The 13,909-nt window shown below is 40.9% G+C and overlaps 1 protein-coding gene across 2 annotated transcripts in view; it reads left to right on the forward strand.

The window, feature by feature from the left end:
• Window positions 1-6,875: 6,875 nt before the first annotated feature.
• Window positions 6,876-13,909, forward strand: part of NEK10 (NIMA related kinase 10) — a 185,989-nt gene continuing 178,955 nt past the window's right edge. For both annotated transcript variants that reach the window (XM_061585967.1, XM_061585968.1), the window contains exons 1-2: window positions 6,876-6,974; window positions 9,488-9,586. In XM_061585967.1, the coding sequence (XP_061441951.1) occupies window positions 9,525-9,586 (62 nt within the window). In that variant the 5' untranslated portion in view covers window positions 6,876-6,974; window positions 9,488-9,524. The remainder of the gene's footprint in view (window positions 6,975-9,487; window positions 9,587-13,909) is intronic.

Below are 13,909 nucleotides of genomic sequence, written 5' to 3' on the forward strand. Positions count from 1 at the left end.
CCAAGATAGAGCTTTTTGGCCAAAAGTCAAAGTGCTATGTGTGGTACAAACCGAACACTGCCCATGCCTCAAGACACACCATCTCTACAGTGAAGTATGGTGGTGGCAGCATCAATCTGTGGGGATGCTTCTCATCAGCAGGGACTGGGCATCTTGTTAAAATTGAAGGAAGAATAGATGGAGGAAAATACAGGGAAATACTGCAAGACAACCTGCTTCAGTCCACTCAAAAACTGAAGCTTGGGAGGAAATTAACTTTTCAGCAGAACAATGATCCCAAGCACAAGGCCAAAGCAACATTGCAGTGACTCAAGAACAAAAAGGTGAATGTCCTACAGTGGCCCAGTCAAAGTCCTGATCTCAATACCATTGAGAATCTGTGGTGCTCCTTGAAAATTGCGGTCCACAAGCCACGTCCAAACGACCTGGAACAAATCTGTCAACAATGGGCCAAAATCTGACTGTGTGCAAAGCTGGTACATACCTATCCCCAAAGACTTAAAGCTGTTATTGCAGTAAAAGGTGGCTCTACCAAATATTAATGTGTGGGGGTTGAATACTTATTCAAGCAACATGATTCAGGTTTTTGTTTCTTACAAACATATCCCAACATAAAACCAACGTTGCCTTACAATAATTGATTTTGAGTTTGAGTGTTTCAGAATAAAATATCATACAGAACGAAATTACAATGTACCCTTTGTAATTCAGTAATATGTGAGCATTGGTCAGGGGTCTGGTTACTTTTTCAAGGCATTGTATCTTTGTGATTTGGGAGTGTGTTATATTAAACTTTTAAAATCCTATCACTGTGGCAGGTGGTAGTGGTAGTAAAAAGATGGCCAATGTATTTCAAGGAACCAAGAGTGGCCCTTCAGCAGAAGTTCCCTTAGGAGTGAAATAATTAAATTAATATCCCACCCTTCTTCCCAAAAAGGGGCCCAGGGCAGCAAACAACAGGTGAGAAAACAATAACATCTTTAAAAACTTTTCCATTACCAGCGCAAATGGGGATAAGGTCTCTACTTAAAAGGCTTGTTGAAAGAGGATGCTCTTCACTAGGTGCTGAAAAAACAACAGAGATGGTGCCTGTCCTTAAGGGGAGTGAGTTTTAAAGGATAGGTACCACAACACTAAAGGCCTGAATCCTGTGTTGTGTGGAACAGACCTTGTGATGAAATCGTATTTGAGGGAGGTCCCCACCAGAGTACTGATTGACTGGGTATATAAGGAATGAGATTTTTTAAAGTATCCTGGTCTCAAACTGAATGACAGTCATTGACTTGTAGGCAACACAAGTAATTGTGTGTACTAATGAATATGAGGTGGGTTAATTTGTCCCCTAGTGTTGACTGTTTTATGGGGAGAGGAGCAAGTTCTGTCTCCCCCCCCCCCAATAATCTTGTCAGGTCCAGTCTGTTTACTATCGTTAGACTCAACATGAGCCACTGAAAACTGACAGTGTGCCTGTATGCTTAGTCCCATCTTGAGTTTTGATTCTTGATGACATTAGAAAACTGATTTGCATTTACTAATATCTGAACAGGCCTTTACTAGAACAGTATTTCAAAAGGTGTGCTGAAATGTGCATTCCTATACTCCATTTCTGGTTCTTCTTGTCCTGTTAGGCTGCTGCAAAAAGCAAGAAAAGTATTCTGTTTTCCTGTCCTGTATTGTCCAATGGATTGAAACAAGTGTTAGGCATGGGAAAGAAAAGACTTCCTTCCTACACTGCAAGAGTTTACTCAGATTTTAAAGAACTGGGTGGGTCAAGGTCATGCTGTCCCCCCTGCCCTTTGTTTTTTGATGAGAAGAATAATGTCTGTGCCTTGAATTCCAGATGATCCTTTGTCTTATTTGTAATAGGCACCAAAATAACTTTGTTCGCATACAAACAGTAAAACTGATGAAGCTTTGTATCAACTGCACATTCCGTATTTTTCGTATAGATGTGACAAGTTTTAAGGAGAACATTTTTGTTTACTGGCCGTAAAGAAATATCACAAGTATGAATGAACCATACTATAGGATAAGCAGGAGAAATTATATGACAATGGTTTCCCACATTTTCATGTTTGCCCATTCTGCAACATTCACATCATAATAAAATATGGAGGGTTGACCTTTTAAATGTTGGACATCTATGCCCCTCAAATTTCACTGCAAATTGGAAGCTCATGATTTGGAAATATGAAACAAGAATATCTCATTTCCCCTGGTTTTCTATTTTTACAGCCCTTCAATCCTAAGGTTTACCGAATAAATAAGGTGTCATGTTCCTTTTTTGTAGAAAACAGGACTCATGTGCAAAACAGATTGTTTCAGACCTACTTACTCAAACTTCTGATCATGCTGTATTTCAGCTTTGAAATGTGATGTTTTGATTAGAATTGGATTATACTTCTCAATTCTGAAGAGTGTTCAGCGGTAATACTAAGCTTTCTTTTATTTGGTAAGGCAAGTGGCACAATTCATTTCCCATAAATTTAAGTGGCCAAACTCCCAACAAATTTAATTAGCATCCTATGTATTCAAAAACTGATTAATGTTGCTGGCTAATCCAAAGAAACTAAACTCTTACTTGAGCCACACTTCTTAAAAGCTTCAAATAACTATTCGGGAGCAGCTTCAAATAAATTCTTGTGTTCATAACAAATTCTGTACTTCAGACCATATTAGAATACCTAACATAGTATATTAGAAACTTTCACCCATGCTCCAGAATATTAACCTATTTATTAAAGAAATGTATAGACCACTTTTCACTTCAAAAAAATGAAAAGTGGTTCACACAACAATAAAATTGCAGAATACTATAGGAATATATCAGATCAGATTTATTGTTACAGTCATAGACCAAACGTCTATAGGAATATATCAATAAAAAATAACAAAACATATGACTCAGTAACCAAACCCCCCAGAACCAGTAGTAATGGTCAGGGAAATGTCTGGGCAAACAGAAATTTTTAGCTGTTGGGAAAACCACATAAATGGTGTCTGTCTGATCTCAATGGGAAGTTCATATATAAATTATAATATATAAATAAACTATAATAATAATATACATGGAGAAGGCCCTCTTCCATACCAATGCCAGATGGATCTCAATAGGATGTGATATGGCTAATAGACCCTCTCAGATTACAGCTATGGAGGCAATTTGTAAGGGAGGAGACTGTCTCTCGGATAACTGGGTTTTGAGCTGTTTGGGCTTTATAAACCAGAACTAACAGTATCATCATTTCTGCGAGGACCTTGAAGTGAGGGGATCAAATTTGGCTCTGGCCTTGATTCAGGCCATTGCTGGAGTGAGAACAAAACCTACACCCTGCCTCTGGTGACCCCAGTGTTGGATTTAAGCCTGTTTAACACATCCTGTTTTTATTTCTTGGTTATGCTACTAGAGAGCAACAGAAATATTGGAAAACAATACACCCATATTGCATGCATGCTTCCAGGTGTAGTTGATAAAGGTTTTGGATTTAAAATCAGCAATCTCTCAAATATATGCATAGTCTTTCCCCCCTGCTCTCATATATCTTTTAGACTACTTTCTTTTTTTCTCAAAATTACACAAACAATTGAGGGTGAGGGCATAGTAGTATGCATAGAATCTTCCCATTTGTGATTTTGCTGGTTAAGAGAAATGATTAAAAACAATACAATGAAAAAAGCAGGAAAGAGATACTGTTCTTTTTGCTTGAATAATAATTCAATGTATATTCCTCCTAAAGGAGCACAGGGCAGCAAACACTATGACAAAAAGAATTCTAAAGAAAACATTCTAAAAACAGTTACACATTCTCTCAACCAGAGATCATAGAGTTTCCAGAAACATTGCTTTTCAGCTGTCAAATGCCTGGGTAAATGGGAATGTTTTTAAATTCTCCTGAAAGTTTATAATGAGGGAGACAGACCTCATCAGGGGACATTTCACAAACAGAACCACCACTGAAAAGGCCCTGTCACAGATCAATGCCAACTGGATAGCCTCCAGTGCTGCACAGCCAACAAGGTCTCACCTGCTGATTGTAGAGTCTGAGAAGGCTGATGCTGGGGAAGGTGTTCTCTTAAGTACTTGGGTCCCAAGCCATTTAGGGCTTTATAAGCTAGTACTAACACCTTGAATTTGGTTGTTGGCTTTCTGGCAGCATTTTCAGGACTGGTGACACATGGTCCCATTGGGCTGTCCCATTTATTAGCCTAGCAACCATATTCTGCACTAGCTGCAGCCTCCAGACCATCTTCAAGGGCAGCTCCATATGCAGCACATTACGTAAGTCCAGGCAGGAAATCATCAGAACATGGACAACTGTTCCTCGTCTAGCAATGGCCATAGCTGGCAAATCGACCTTAGCTGGCCATATGTACTATTAGCCACAAAATCCACTTGCAACTCTGGTGACAAGTTGGAATCCAGTACTCCCAGACTATGAACCTGTTACTTCAGGAGAAGTGCAACTACTCCCAGAACAGATTGTATACCTGATTCCTGGACACAGGAACTACCCTCTTACAGCACTTCCTTTTTATCAGGATTTAACGTTTTTATTACTCCCCACCCAGTCCAGTATCTTCACAGCCTCTCCTGATTCTGAGGGAATGTAGAGAAAGAGAGCTGTATGTCATCATCATACCAATGATAATTTACTTTAACTCCAGATCCCTGCATCACAGCTCCCAATGGTTTTATGTAGATGTTAAATAGCATAAGAGACAGAATTGACCCTTTTTGGAACCCCACAGCCCAAAAGCCATGGAGGTAAGCAACAGTCTCCTAGTGCTGCTTTCTGGTAGTGGCCCTGCAGGCAGGACAGGGACTACAGTAATACAGTACCTCCAACTCCCACCTTTCTAGAGGCCTTCCAGAAGAATACCACAGTCAATGGTGTCATGAAGCACTGAGAGGTCATGGAGGACCAACAAGGTCACATTCCCCATGTGTCTCCCATAAAGGTCATCAATCTGGGCTGCCAAGGCTGTTTCAGCGACAAAATCAGGCCTGAAATCAGATTGGAATGGCTCTAATCTGTTTCCTCCAGGAGTACCTGCAGCTGGCTAGCCACCACCCTCTTGATCACCTTGCCCAGAAAAAGACTATTAGAGACTGGACAGTAGTTTGCTAAAGCCTCTGTATGCAAGGAAGAATGGAGCAGCAAAGCTGATTAGAGTTGAACAGTAGTCTAAAGTTCTATGTCATGTTTAGTCATGATATGTTTTAATTAGATATTGAAGTTGAGCACATATTATTTTCACTCTCTCTTTGATTTAGGTTCTAGAAGTTGTCATTTTACTGTCATTCTGTACTGTGCTGCCAGTTAGTTGTACTATAATCAGGCAACAGAGGAGAAGAGTTGGTTCTGTTCTCTATCTTGATTTTCATCTCATTCCTATTCTGGCTGTAGGTCAGAGTCTTGGTTCTCAGCCTTCTACTGAAATTGAATAAAGCAAGTGTGGGGAATCTTTGGCTCTCCAGATGTTGCTGAAATACAATCCCCATAAGCTCCAGCAAGCATGCTGGCTATGCTCTACCACCATACTCAGAGGCAGTAGGCTTCTGAATACCAGCTGCTGGAAACCTCAGGAGGGGAGTGCTCTTTGCACTCAGGTCCTGCTTGCGGGCTTCCCACAGGCATCTGGTTGGTCATTGTGAGAACAGGATGCTGGACTAAATAGGCCACTGGTCTGATCCAGCAGGCTCTTCTTATTTTCTTTTTTCCTGCTATATTTTAATATGAGATCAGTATTCTGCACAGTTGTTGCTTAGACAGAATAGTTAACTGGACATCATACCCTATTTAAACCAACAACTTCTGCTAGCCCCAGAGGATGGAAGCTGGTTCTGTGGTTATTCAAAGAGCAATTGGGTCTCAATATGGTTTGAACTTCCTTGCTGAAGTTAACCAGGTCTGGGTCCAGGTTCATTCCTGGATGAGAGACCATTTGAATAAGCACATGTATAGTACCTTGGGCGCTATTAGGAAAGAAAGGCAATATATGAATATAAGTAAATAAATATTTTTTACACCTGTTTAAAAGCACCATCTTACAGATTCTCAGGACGTTCCAGAACTAATAGCTAAATACTGACACTTGATTTGGGACCAAGAAACTTCAGCACAGATGAACCATGCAAAAGTTCCCCCGTTGTTGTTTTCTATAAATTCACTTTCTTCTCTAGTTTGGAAAGCGTACACAAACTTTTTTTGCGGAGTACATCTAATTTGCTGAAATCTAATCTGTATTCGGACTAGACGCTACTACATTAGGTGGGGCAACTGTTGCCACTCTTGCCCTATATTTTTATTGCGTTTTTTAAAAACTAATAAATAATCTTAAACTTCTAGAGCTGTGAAACAACAGTCTCTGCATACTAAAAAATAATGGAATGAAATCCTGAGATGCCTTTTGAGCTCGCCTTCCAAAATCAACTGCAAGCAACGTGGCGCCGACTTATCCTCCAGTTTCCCTTTCTGCAGGAATACGGTAATCTTTTTCTTTATGCCCCTTCAGGTTTTTATAGAGGAAGGGCTATTCGCCAATCAGAAAAAAAGATCCTGGAAGCTGTTTAGTGATGTCACCGCTTCAAGCCACACCTATTAAGAATTTAGCGCGAGAGTCGTTTCTTTCCACTGCGGCGACCAGGCTGAAGCCCCGAGCGGCTTCTCTGTTCCTATAGCAACAGCGGTGGCGTTATCCGTCTCCCTGGAGAGCTATAGCCCGGGAGACTAGCCATTGGTCAAAGAAATCGATCTTTCGGAATGAAGCGCGCTTTGATTGGCTAATACGTTTGTCAGTTGGATCGCTCAACGGGAGATTGGTTTTTCCTTTTTTCCGCTCCTTTTTCTTTTGGCTTGCATAAACAACAACAATCCGGAGAGCTGCAGCGGTGCTGGAATTGGAGCCGCATACGGGGAGGGACAGAGAGGACGAGAAACAGGGACCCCATCCCGCCTCCTCCTTTGCGCGAAGTGAGTAGAGTGAGAAGGGGGATGTTTACTGGAAACAGAGGAGGGTTTATGGAGGGTCGCGCACGCGCAACCCTCCCTACCTTCCTGCTTTTATTCTGAGGTCAGTCCCATCTGTTGTGATTGGATGGACAGGCTCAGTGCCCCTCGAAGGGCAGTCTAGGATTGACCCCCCCGGGATCTCGGTGTCAGGTTTAGCTTTGGAACATGTACAGTGTGCGATTCCCCCTCCCCCTTCTCTCTCTGTCTCTCAGACGCACGCACAAACACACACGGGTCTTGTGGCAGTTTTGAAGAACTATATATACACGCGCACGCACACACACAAGCCTTTTTGGACTTGAATCCCCTATTCAGTCAAATGGTTGGAGTATTCTCATTCTCTCTCTATGTGAGAGAGTGATATCTGCATGGCATATGTGTGAAAATAGTTCCTGGGGAAGGTGGAAGCCAAAAAATAAAAAAGTCTAGAACATTCATTCATTAATAGTTACATGAATTATAATTTCGTATTTGGTAGTATCTATCTAGAAGTCTGTCTAATCGCTTTCAAGGTTGACACACACAAACTGACAGATGGTGATGCCAGATCATGAAATGTAATAGGTTCAGTCTGACATTTCTATGCAGAGCTCAAATGTGTTCAAGACTGTATGTACCTCTTGCATTTCATGTCTTATGGCCCAACTATTTGCAGTGTCCCCTTCCCCACACACACACCACACACAACCACATAGATAACATTTCTGAGGTATGCTGAAGTAGGCTTGTCTAAGCCATTAAAACTTTTGCCACTATGAATTTAACACATTTAACAAGACTGTTGTTTTTTACTGCAACAAACTAACTCTACTTCTCTGACAGTTGTTGCTTTCACCTAGTGCATAATCACAGCTAGCGCCAAATTGGGGATTAAGGCGTCCAGTTTAGGTGGTGTGATTTCTAAACCAGCCAAGGTTTGAGGAGCCCAATGCAATTTAATTTACATTGGGTGATATTAAATGCTAGTCTTACTGACAGTAGACCCATTGACATAAATGGACATGCCTAACTTAGGTTGATTAATTTCAACATAACTTTTAGTAGAATTTAATTGAATATAACCCAATATATATATATTGATAAAGGAAGCTGGTATATAAAGGGCACACGTGTGTTGTTCCAAAAAAATATTTGTGTTTGCTGAGGGTGGCATTGCAAGTATAATTTAATTTTAATTTGGTTTAATTTGTTCACCTTGGTATGGTATTTTCTACCACACAAGCCCATGTGCAATCCAGGTTACTGTATCTGTTTTTACCAAGCATAATATCACTGCTTCAGCAAAATGCTGTCCCATGTCTACTTTTCACTGGCAATACAAATTCTGTCTCAACAAACTTTCCTCTCCAATGCTTCTAGTTTACTGCAGAACGTTGTATGGATAACAGGTACAATATTCCACATATAAAGATGTTGAGTAGTACATTTGTGCTTACATCTTAGAAAGGGACTGATTTCCTTATTTATTTTTTAGATTTTTTTTCATTTTGGAATGTATAAATAAATATTCAAATATGCCAACAGAAATGGGTGGTTAACAAGCCATTCAGCTTTTAGTTTCTCCCCTGGCCTCCCAAAATAGGAACCTAAAGAATACTGCACACTGTGACCATGTTCTAAATGTGCCATCGGGCATCAGAATGCCTCCAAGTGCCATTGTATTCCTGTTTCTACTCGAAGGCAGTAGGCTTCCCCCAAAGAGACCTGGGAACTGCAGTAAGTTGTTCGGAGACCCCTATTCCCTTCAGAGAGCTACAGTGTTCAGAGCTCCCTGGGAAGAGGGATTGACTGTCAAACTACTCAGGGGATTCGCTTCCCCCTGCACAACATTTATCTTTAAAAGTTGCGCAGGGGGAAGGGAGAATTTCACCTTGTGTTTTTTCCCATTACAATGTTGCAAGAAAACCTGCACTTGGCTGCATTTTCTCTTCTCTTAAAGATACAGAATCATTCTCAGGCCCTGAGCCTGGCAACCCTAAATAACTATTTTAAGTGTATAGTGTAAGTGGGGCATGGAACTTTTAAAGAAATTGGACTTTTATTATTGCATACTGTGATCAAGTTCTGAAAGCTTTGTTCCACTCAACTAGTTCTGTGAGCTGAGGGTACTTTGCATTTGAGTTTCTTGAACAGCAGCCCTATCTCATGTTCAACATGCTGCATGGCAAACCACTTTTGAAACCGAGGACTATCTCAAAACTGATTTGTGATATGGCATATAGATGTACTTTAAAAAATTGAAGAATCTCCCTTAGCGAGCAAGAGCTTTTGGATTAGCTAAAATAGGTCTTTTGATTCCAAGATGTACATTTAAATGGCTCCTCTTTTAATGTCTGGACCTATTATAAGCAGTACTCTTGTGTTTTCTTTTGTGCCGATATATCTTTCTCCAGTTGCTGAAGTTCTCTACTGATATTGTTTTTTACTTGCCAAACAAAAAAACACATGTTTTAATATTTGTTTTCTCTTTAAAGGCATGATGTGTTAATCCTGATGCCTTGATGTTATACAATGCCTGATCAGCACAAGAAGGTGAAGACCACAGAAAAGGCAACAGATACCAAACCTCAAGGGTACTGTGCTTTTCACTAAATGTCAGCAGTGACTCTCTGGAATTTACATCAGCTGCCAAACAGAATAGTTTAATCTGAAATGCTCTATGTACATAGTAACTGTTACTTGGATCACCAACTTTAATCAGACCTTTTCACTTTGACAGAAATAATTGGTAGTTAAGAAGCTTATACAAATAGTTTGTGTGTGCTCACACATGCATATATATATATATATATATATATATATATATATATATAATCTATCTATATCTATATCTATCTATATCTATATCTATATAATCTATCTATATCTATATCTATATAATCTATCTATATCTATCTATATCTATATCTATATCTATATATCTATATCTATATCTATCGATCTATCTATCTCTATCTCTATCTCTATCTCTATCTCTATCTCTATCTGTCTATATCATATAGCCACGAGAATGGCTGCATATTACAGCCAACATGGATTTTTTGCATTCCACAATGGTAAATTGAAAATAACCCCCATGCCATTCTGCTGCTTCTCATAAACTCATTTCAGAACAAAACCTTACAGTCCTGAACTCAGAAACGCTTGCTTAACAACCCTCTAACTTTTCATGGTGATACACAAAACACTCAAGAGATAATTGAGAGTTCAAAGTGTAAAACAATTGGGGGGGGAAATCCAGACCCCTGTTAAAAAATTTTCTGACAGCAGTCTCATAATTTGTTGAAATTAATTAAAAATCAGCCATGTTCACAGAGTACCTGTAATCTTATTACTGACCTTGCCCCATTCCCTGACCTTCATCTCTGCAGTTTAAAAGTTAAAAAAATGCCTGGCTGATTTTTAATTAATTTAAGAAATTTAGCATTGAAGTCTGTTACAACGTCAGGTATGCTCACTAAGAACCAACTGTCAGTGTTCTAAAAGCCAAACTCACAGCTGTTTGGCTAATCAGGTGGCGACACACAAGCCAGATATTTATTTCATTTTAGATAGTCATGGCTTCCCCCAAGAATCCTGGGAAGTGTAGTTTATGAAGGGTGTTGAGAGTTGTTATTTCCCTGACACAGCTCCAGTGGCCACATTGATTTAACGGTGAGCCCCTCTTCTGGGAGTTGTAGCTCTGTGAGGGGAATAGGGCCTCTCCTAGCAACTCTCAGCACCTTTCACAAACTACACTCTGAAGGATTCTTTAGGGGACACCATGACTATTTAAAGTGGAATAAAGGTCTGGTGTGGATGTGACCAGTGACAGATTTGGTTTAAATTTGGTTGGGAGACTACATGTGCCTGCTATAGAATAAAAAGGTGGGGGAACCTATGAAAAACAATGATACTCTTAACAATGCTTTCCTTGTGGAAAGGAAAGGGGCTTTTCCTCTGCCCAGTGCGCACCCACCCAATCTCCTGCCCCTCCCTCCCCTCCCTCCCCTCTCCTCCCCGCCGCTCCTCCAACTCAGTTTTACCTATCATAAGCATGATTGTACAGGAGTAAATCCCATGGAACATAAAAAGCATGCAAATGATCAAACCTGCTTTCCCCTCCTCCCTCCTTTCTCCTCCCTTTTGCCCCTTCCCTCCCCCTTCCTTCACCCCTCCCCCTCATCCCCTCCCCCTCATCCCCTCCCCCTCATCCCCTCCCCCTCATCCCCTCCCCCTCCTGTCCCCTCCCCCTCCTGTCCCCTCCCCCTTAGCCTCACAGTAACTTCCTGTCAGGTGACATCACCCCTCTCTTTAATTGGTTAGTTAGTTTTCCCTCCAAAACCTGCCTCAGTTGTTTCAGTCATCAGCGAAGCAAGCAGCAGGCCTAGTAGCCCCAGAGGACAACACTCCTTTTTTACCTATCTCTCTCTGAAGATACTTCTCTGCCAGAATTACCTCTTCCAGAAGCTGTCTCTCTCAGAAGGTACCTCTCCTCCATTGAATCTACCCTTTCAACAATCCTACAATATAATTACCTGCTATCAACCTTCTTCATCATCATCACTATCCTCAGTTCACCATCCCCAGAGACTGTACACTTTCTTTGAAGTTTCTGTATACCTTTGTGTTTTCTGGTTCAATAAAATAGTTCTGATTAAAAGAGAGAGATTGAGTTGACTGTCTGGCAAAGTGGGTTTCAGAACCACAGGCTCAGAACAGTCAGTTTTACCTATTCTAAGCATGATTGCATGGGAGTAAGTCCCATTCAACTCAATAAGCATGCAAATGATCAAATCTGACTTTCCCCTCTCCCTCTCTCCTACCCCTCCCATCCCTCCCCTCTCCTCTCCCTTCCTCCTCCCTTCTTCCTCCCCTCCCCTCTTCTTCCTTCTCCCTGGCCCACTCCAGTCCTCCCTCCCTCCCTCCCCTTCTCCCATTGTTAGTTTCACCTATCCTAATCATGATTTCATGGGAGTAAATCCTACTGAACTCAATAAGCATGCAAATGATCAAACCTTCCCTCCCGCTTCCCCCTCCCGCTTCCCCCTCCCGCTTCCCCCTCCCGCTTCCCCCTCCCGCTTCCCCCTCCCGCTTCCCCCTCCCGCTTCCCCCTCCCGCTTCCCCTTCCCTCCCGCTTCCCTCCCCCTCCCTCCCGCTCCCCCTCCCTCCCGCTCCCCTCCCCCTCCCTCCCGCTCCCCTCCCCGTCTGCTCTTCGTCCTCCTCTCCCTCCTGCTCCCCTTCCCCTGCACTTCCTCCTCTCCCCTCCCCAACCCTCCCATGGTCAGTTTTACCTATCTTAAGCATTATTGCAGGGGAGTAAATCCCATTGAAATCAATAAGCATGCAAATGATCAATCATTCTCAGCAAACTTGCACAGGATCCCATTTCTTCCCTCCCAGATTAAAAAGCAGAGAAATTCACTAATAGGCAAAAAAAACCCTTGTGGTTTAAGAATGTACCTATAGCCAACAGATAATTTCTATCAAACATTAAAAAGCAGAGAAATTGGGCAGCTATAGTGAATGCACCAGAGGAGCAGGAGACCTGACCTCCTCTCTTAGATATTGTACTGCTCTACAAATTTGTCAAAATGCAAACACAATTTGGGTTGGTCTTTCACAGTCCAATCCACTTGCTGTGTAGCTTGGAAGAATTTTGTAACATGTGCCTCTGAGCATATGGTGAGCAGTGGCAACACCTGCAATCAGCCCAAATAACAGAAACAAGGCATGTGCTGTACTGATTTTGTTTCAGCAGGGAGGAAGCAACAATATTAAGACAGTTGATATAGTTCATATATTCACTTTAAATATGTTTTATTTCCTTTGCAATTGTAGTGAATTTTCCTATCGTAAATCATTTTCTTTTGCTTCTGTTTCTGTGAATATGTGAAGCACAGCAACAAAAACGTATACTAAAGAACTCCAAAAACAACTGTGCAATAATGGCACTGACTATTCTGCAGAATAGTCTGCAGTGAAAATGAGGAGTGTCTTAGTTTGCACAAATAATACAGTAGGAGGTGAAATATATTCTAGCAAATTTCTAGGCATGCTCTATGTTTGTAATTGACCATGCCCACCTTTCCTTAAGTGGTGTGGTTTAAGCATAGCAGGCTGAAAACATGCATCTTGGGCAGGCCAAGTTTATTTTTTCCAACAACTAAAATAATTGCTTAAGTAGCAACATATTGTAATCAGAGCTGCAGTTTCTGATTCAACTGTTAATGCACCCAAAGTAGAAATAGAGCATAACCTCCAGTTTGTAACACAAAAGGCTGTCTTCACCATCATGTGATATTGACCAATAAAAAGGCTTTGAAATTAATAAAAATAAATTTGACACAGATTTCTAGGATGAATAATGAGGGAAATATTATTTTCTAGGTTAGATTCTCTGTTGAAACAGTAGTAACACAGGAAAGAAGCAAAGTAAGAATACCAACAAACATACAACAATATAATTCTCCATCTTTGGAGATGGCAGGTGTTGCCACCACTCCCCATATGCTCAGAGGCACATGTTACCAAATTCTTCCAAGCTACACAGGAAGTGGATTGGACTGTGAAAGACCAACCCACATTGTGTTTGCATTTTGACAAATTTGTAGGACAGTCAAATAGCTCAGAGGGGAGGTCAGGTCTCCTGCTCCCTGGTACATTCACTATTCTGCCCAATTTCCTTGCTTTTTAATGTTTGATAGAAATATTTTTGTCTATAGCTACGTTCTTAAACCACAAGGGTTTTTTTGCCTCTTAGTGTATATATGTGTGTTTAAATAAATAAATAAAATACACAAATTTATAAATAAATAGGGAGAGTGAGAGAGAAGACTGCTGAGGCAATACTAAAATTTATTTCCCTAGAAAGATCAACATTGATATGTTCTAATTTAGATTACATATTGAATAAA

The sequence above is a fragment of the Rhineura floridana genome, chromosome 10 (assembly GCF_030035675.1).
Source record: "Rhineura floridana isolate rRhiFlo1 chromosome 10, rRhiFlo1.hap2, whole genome shotgun sequence".
Classification (NCBI taxonomy): Eukaryota; Metazoa; Chordata; class Lepidosauria; order Squamata; family Rhineuridae; genus Rhineura; species Rhineura floridana.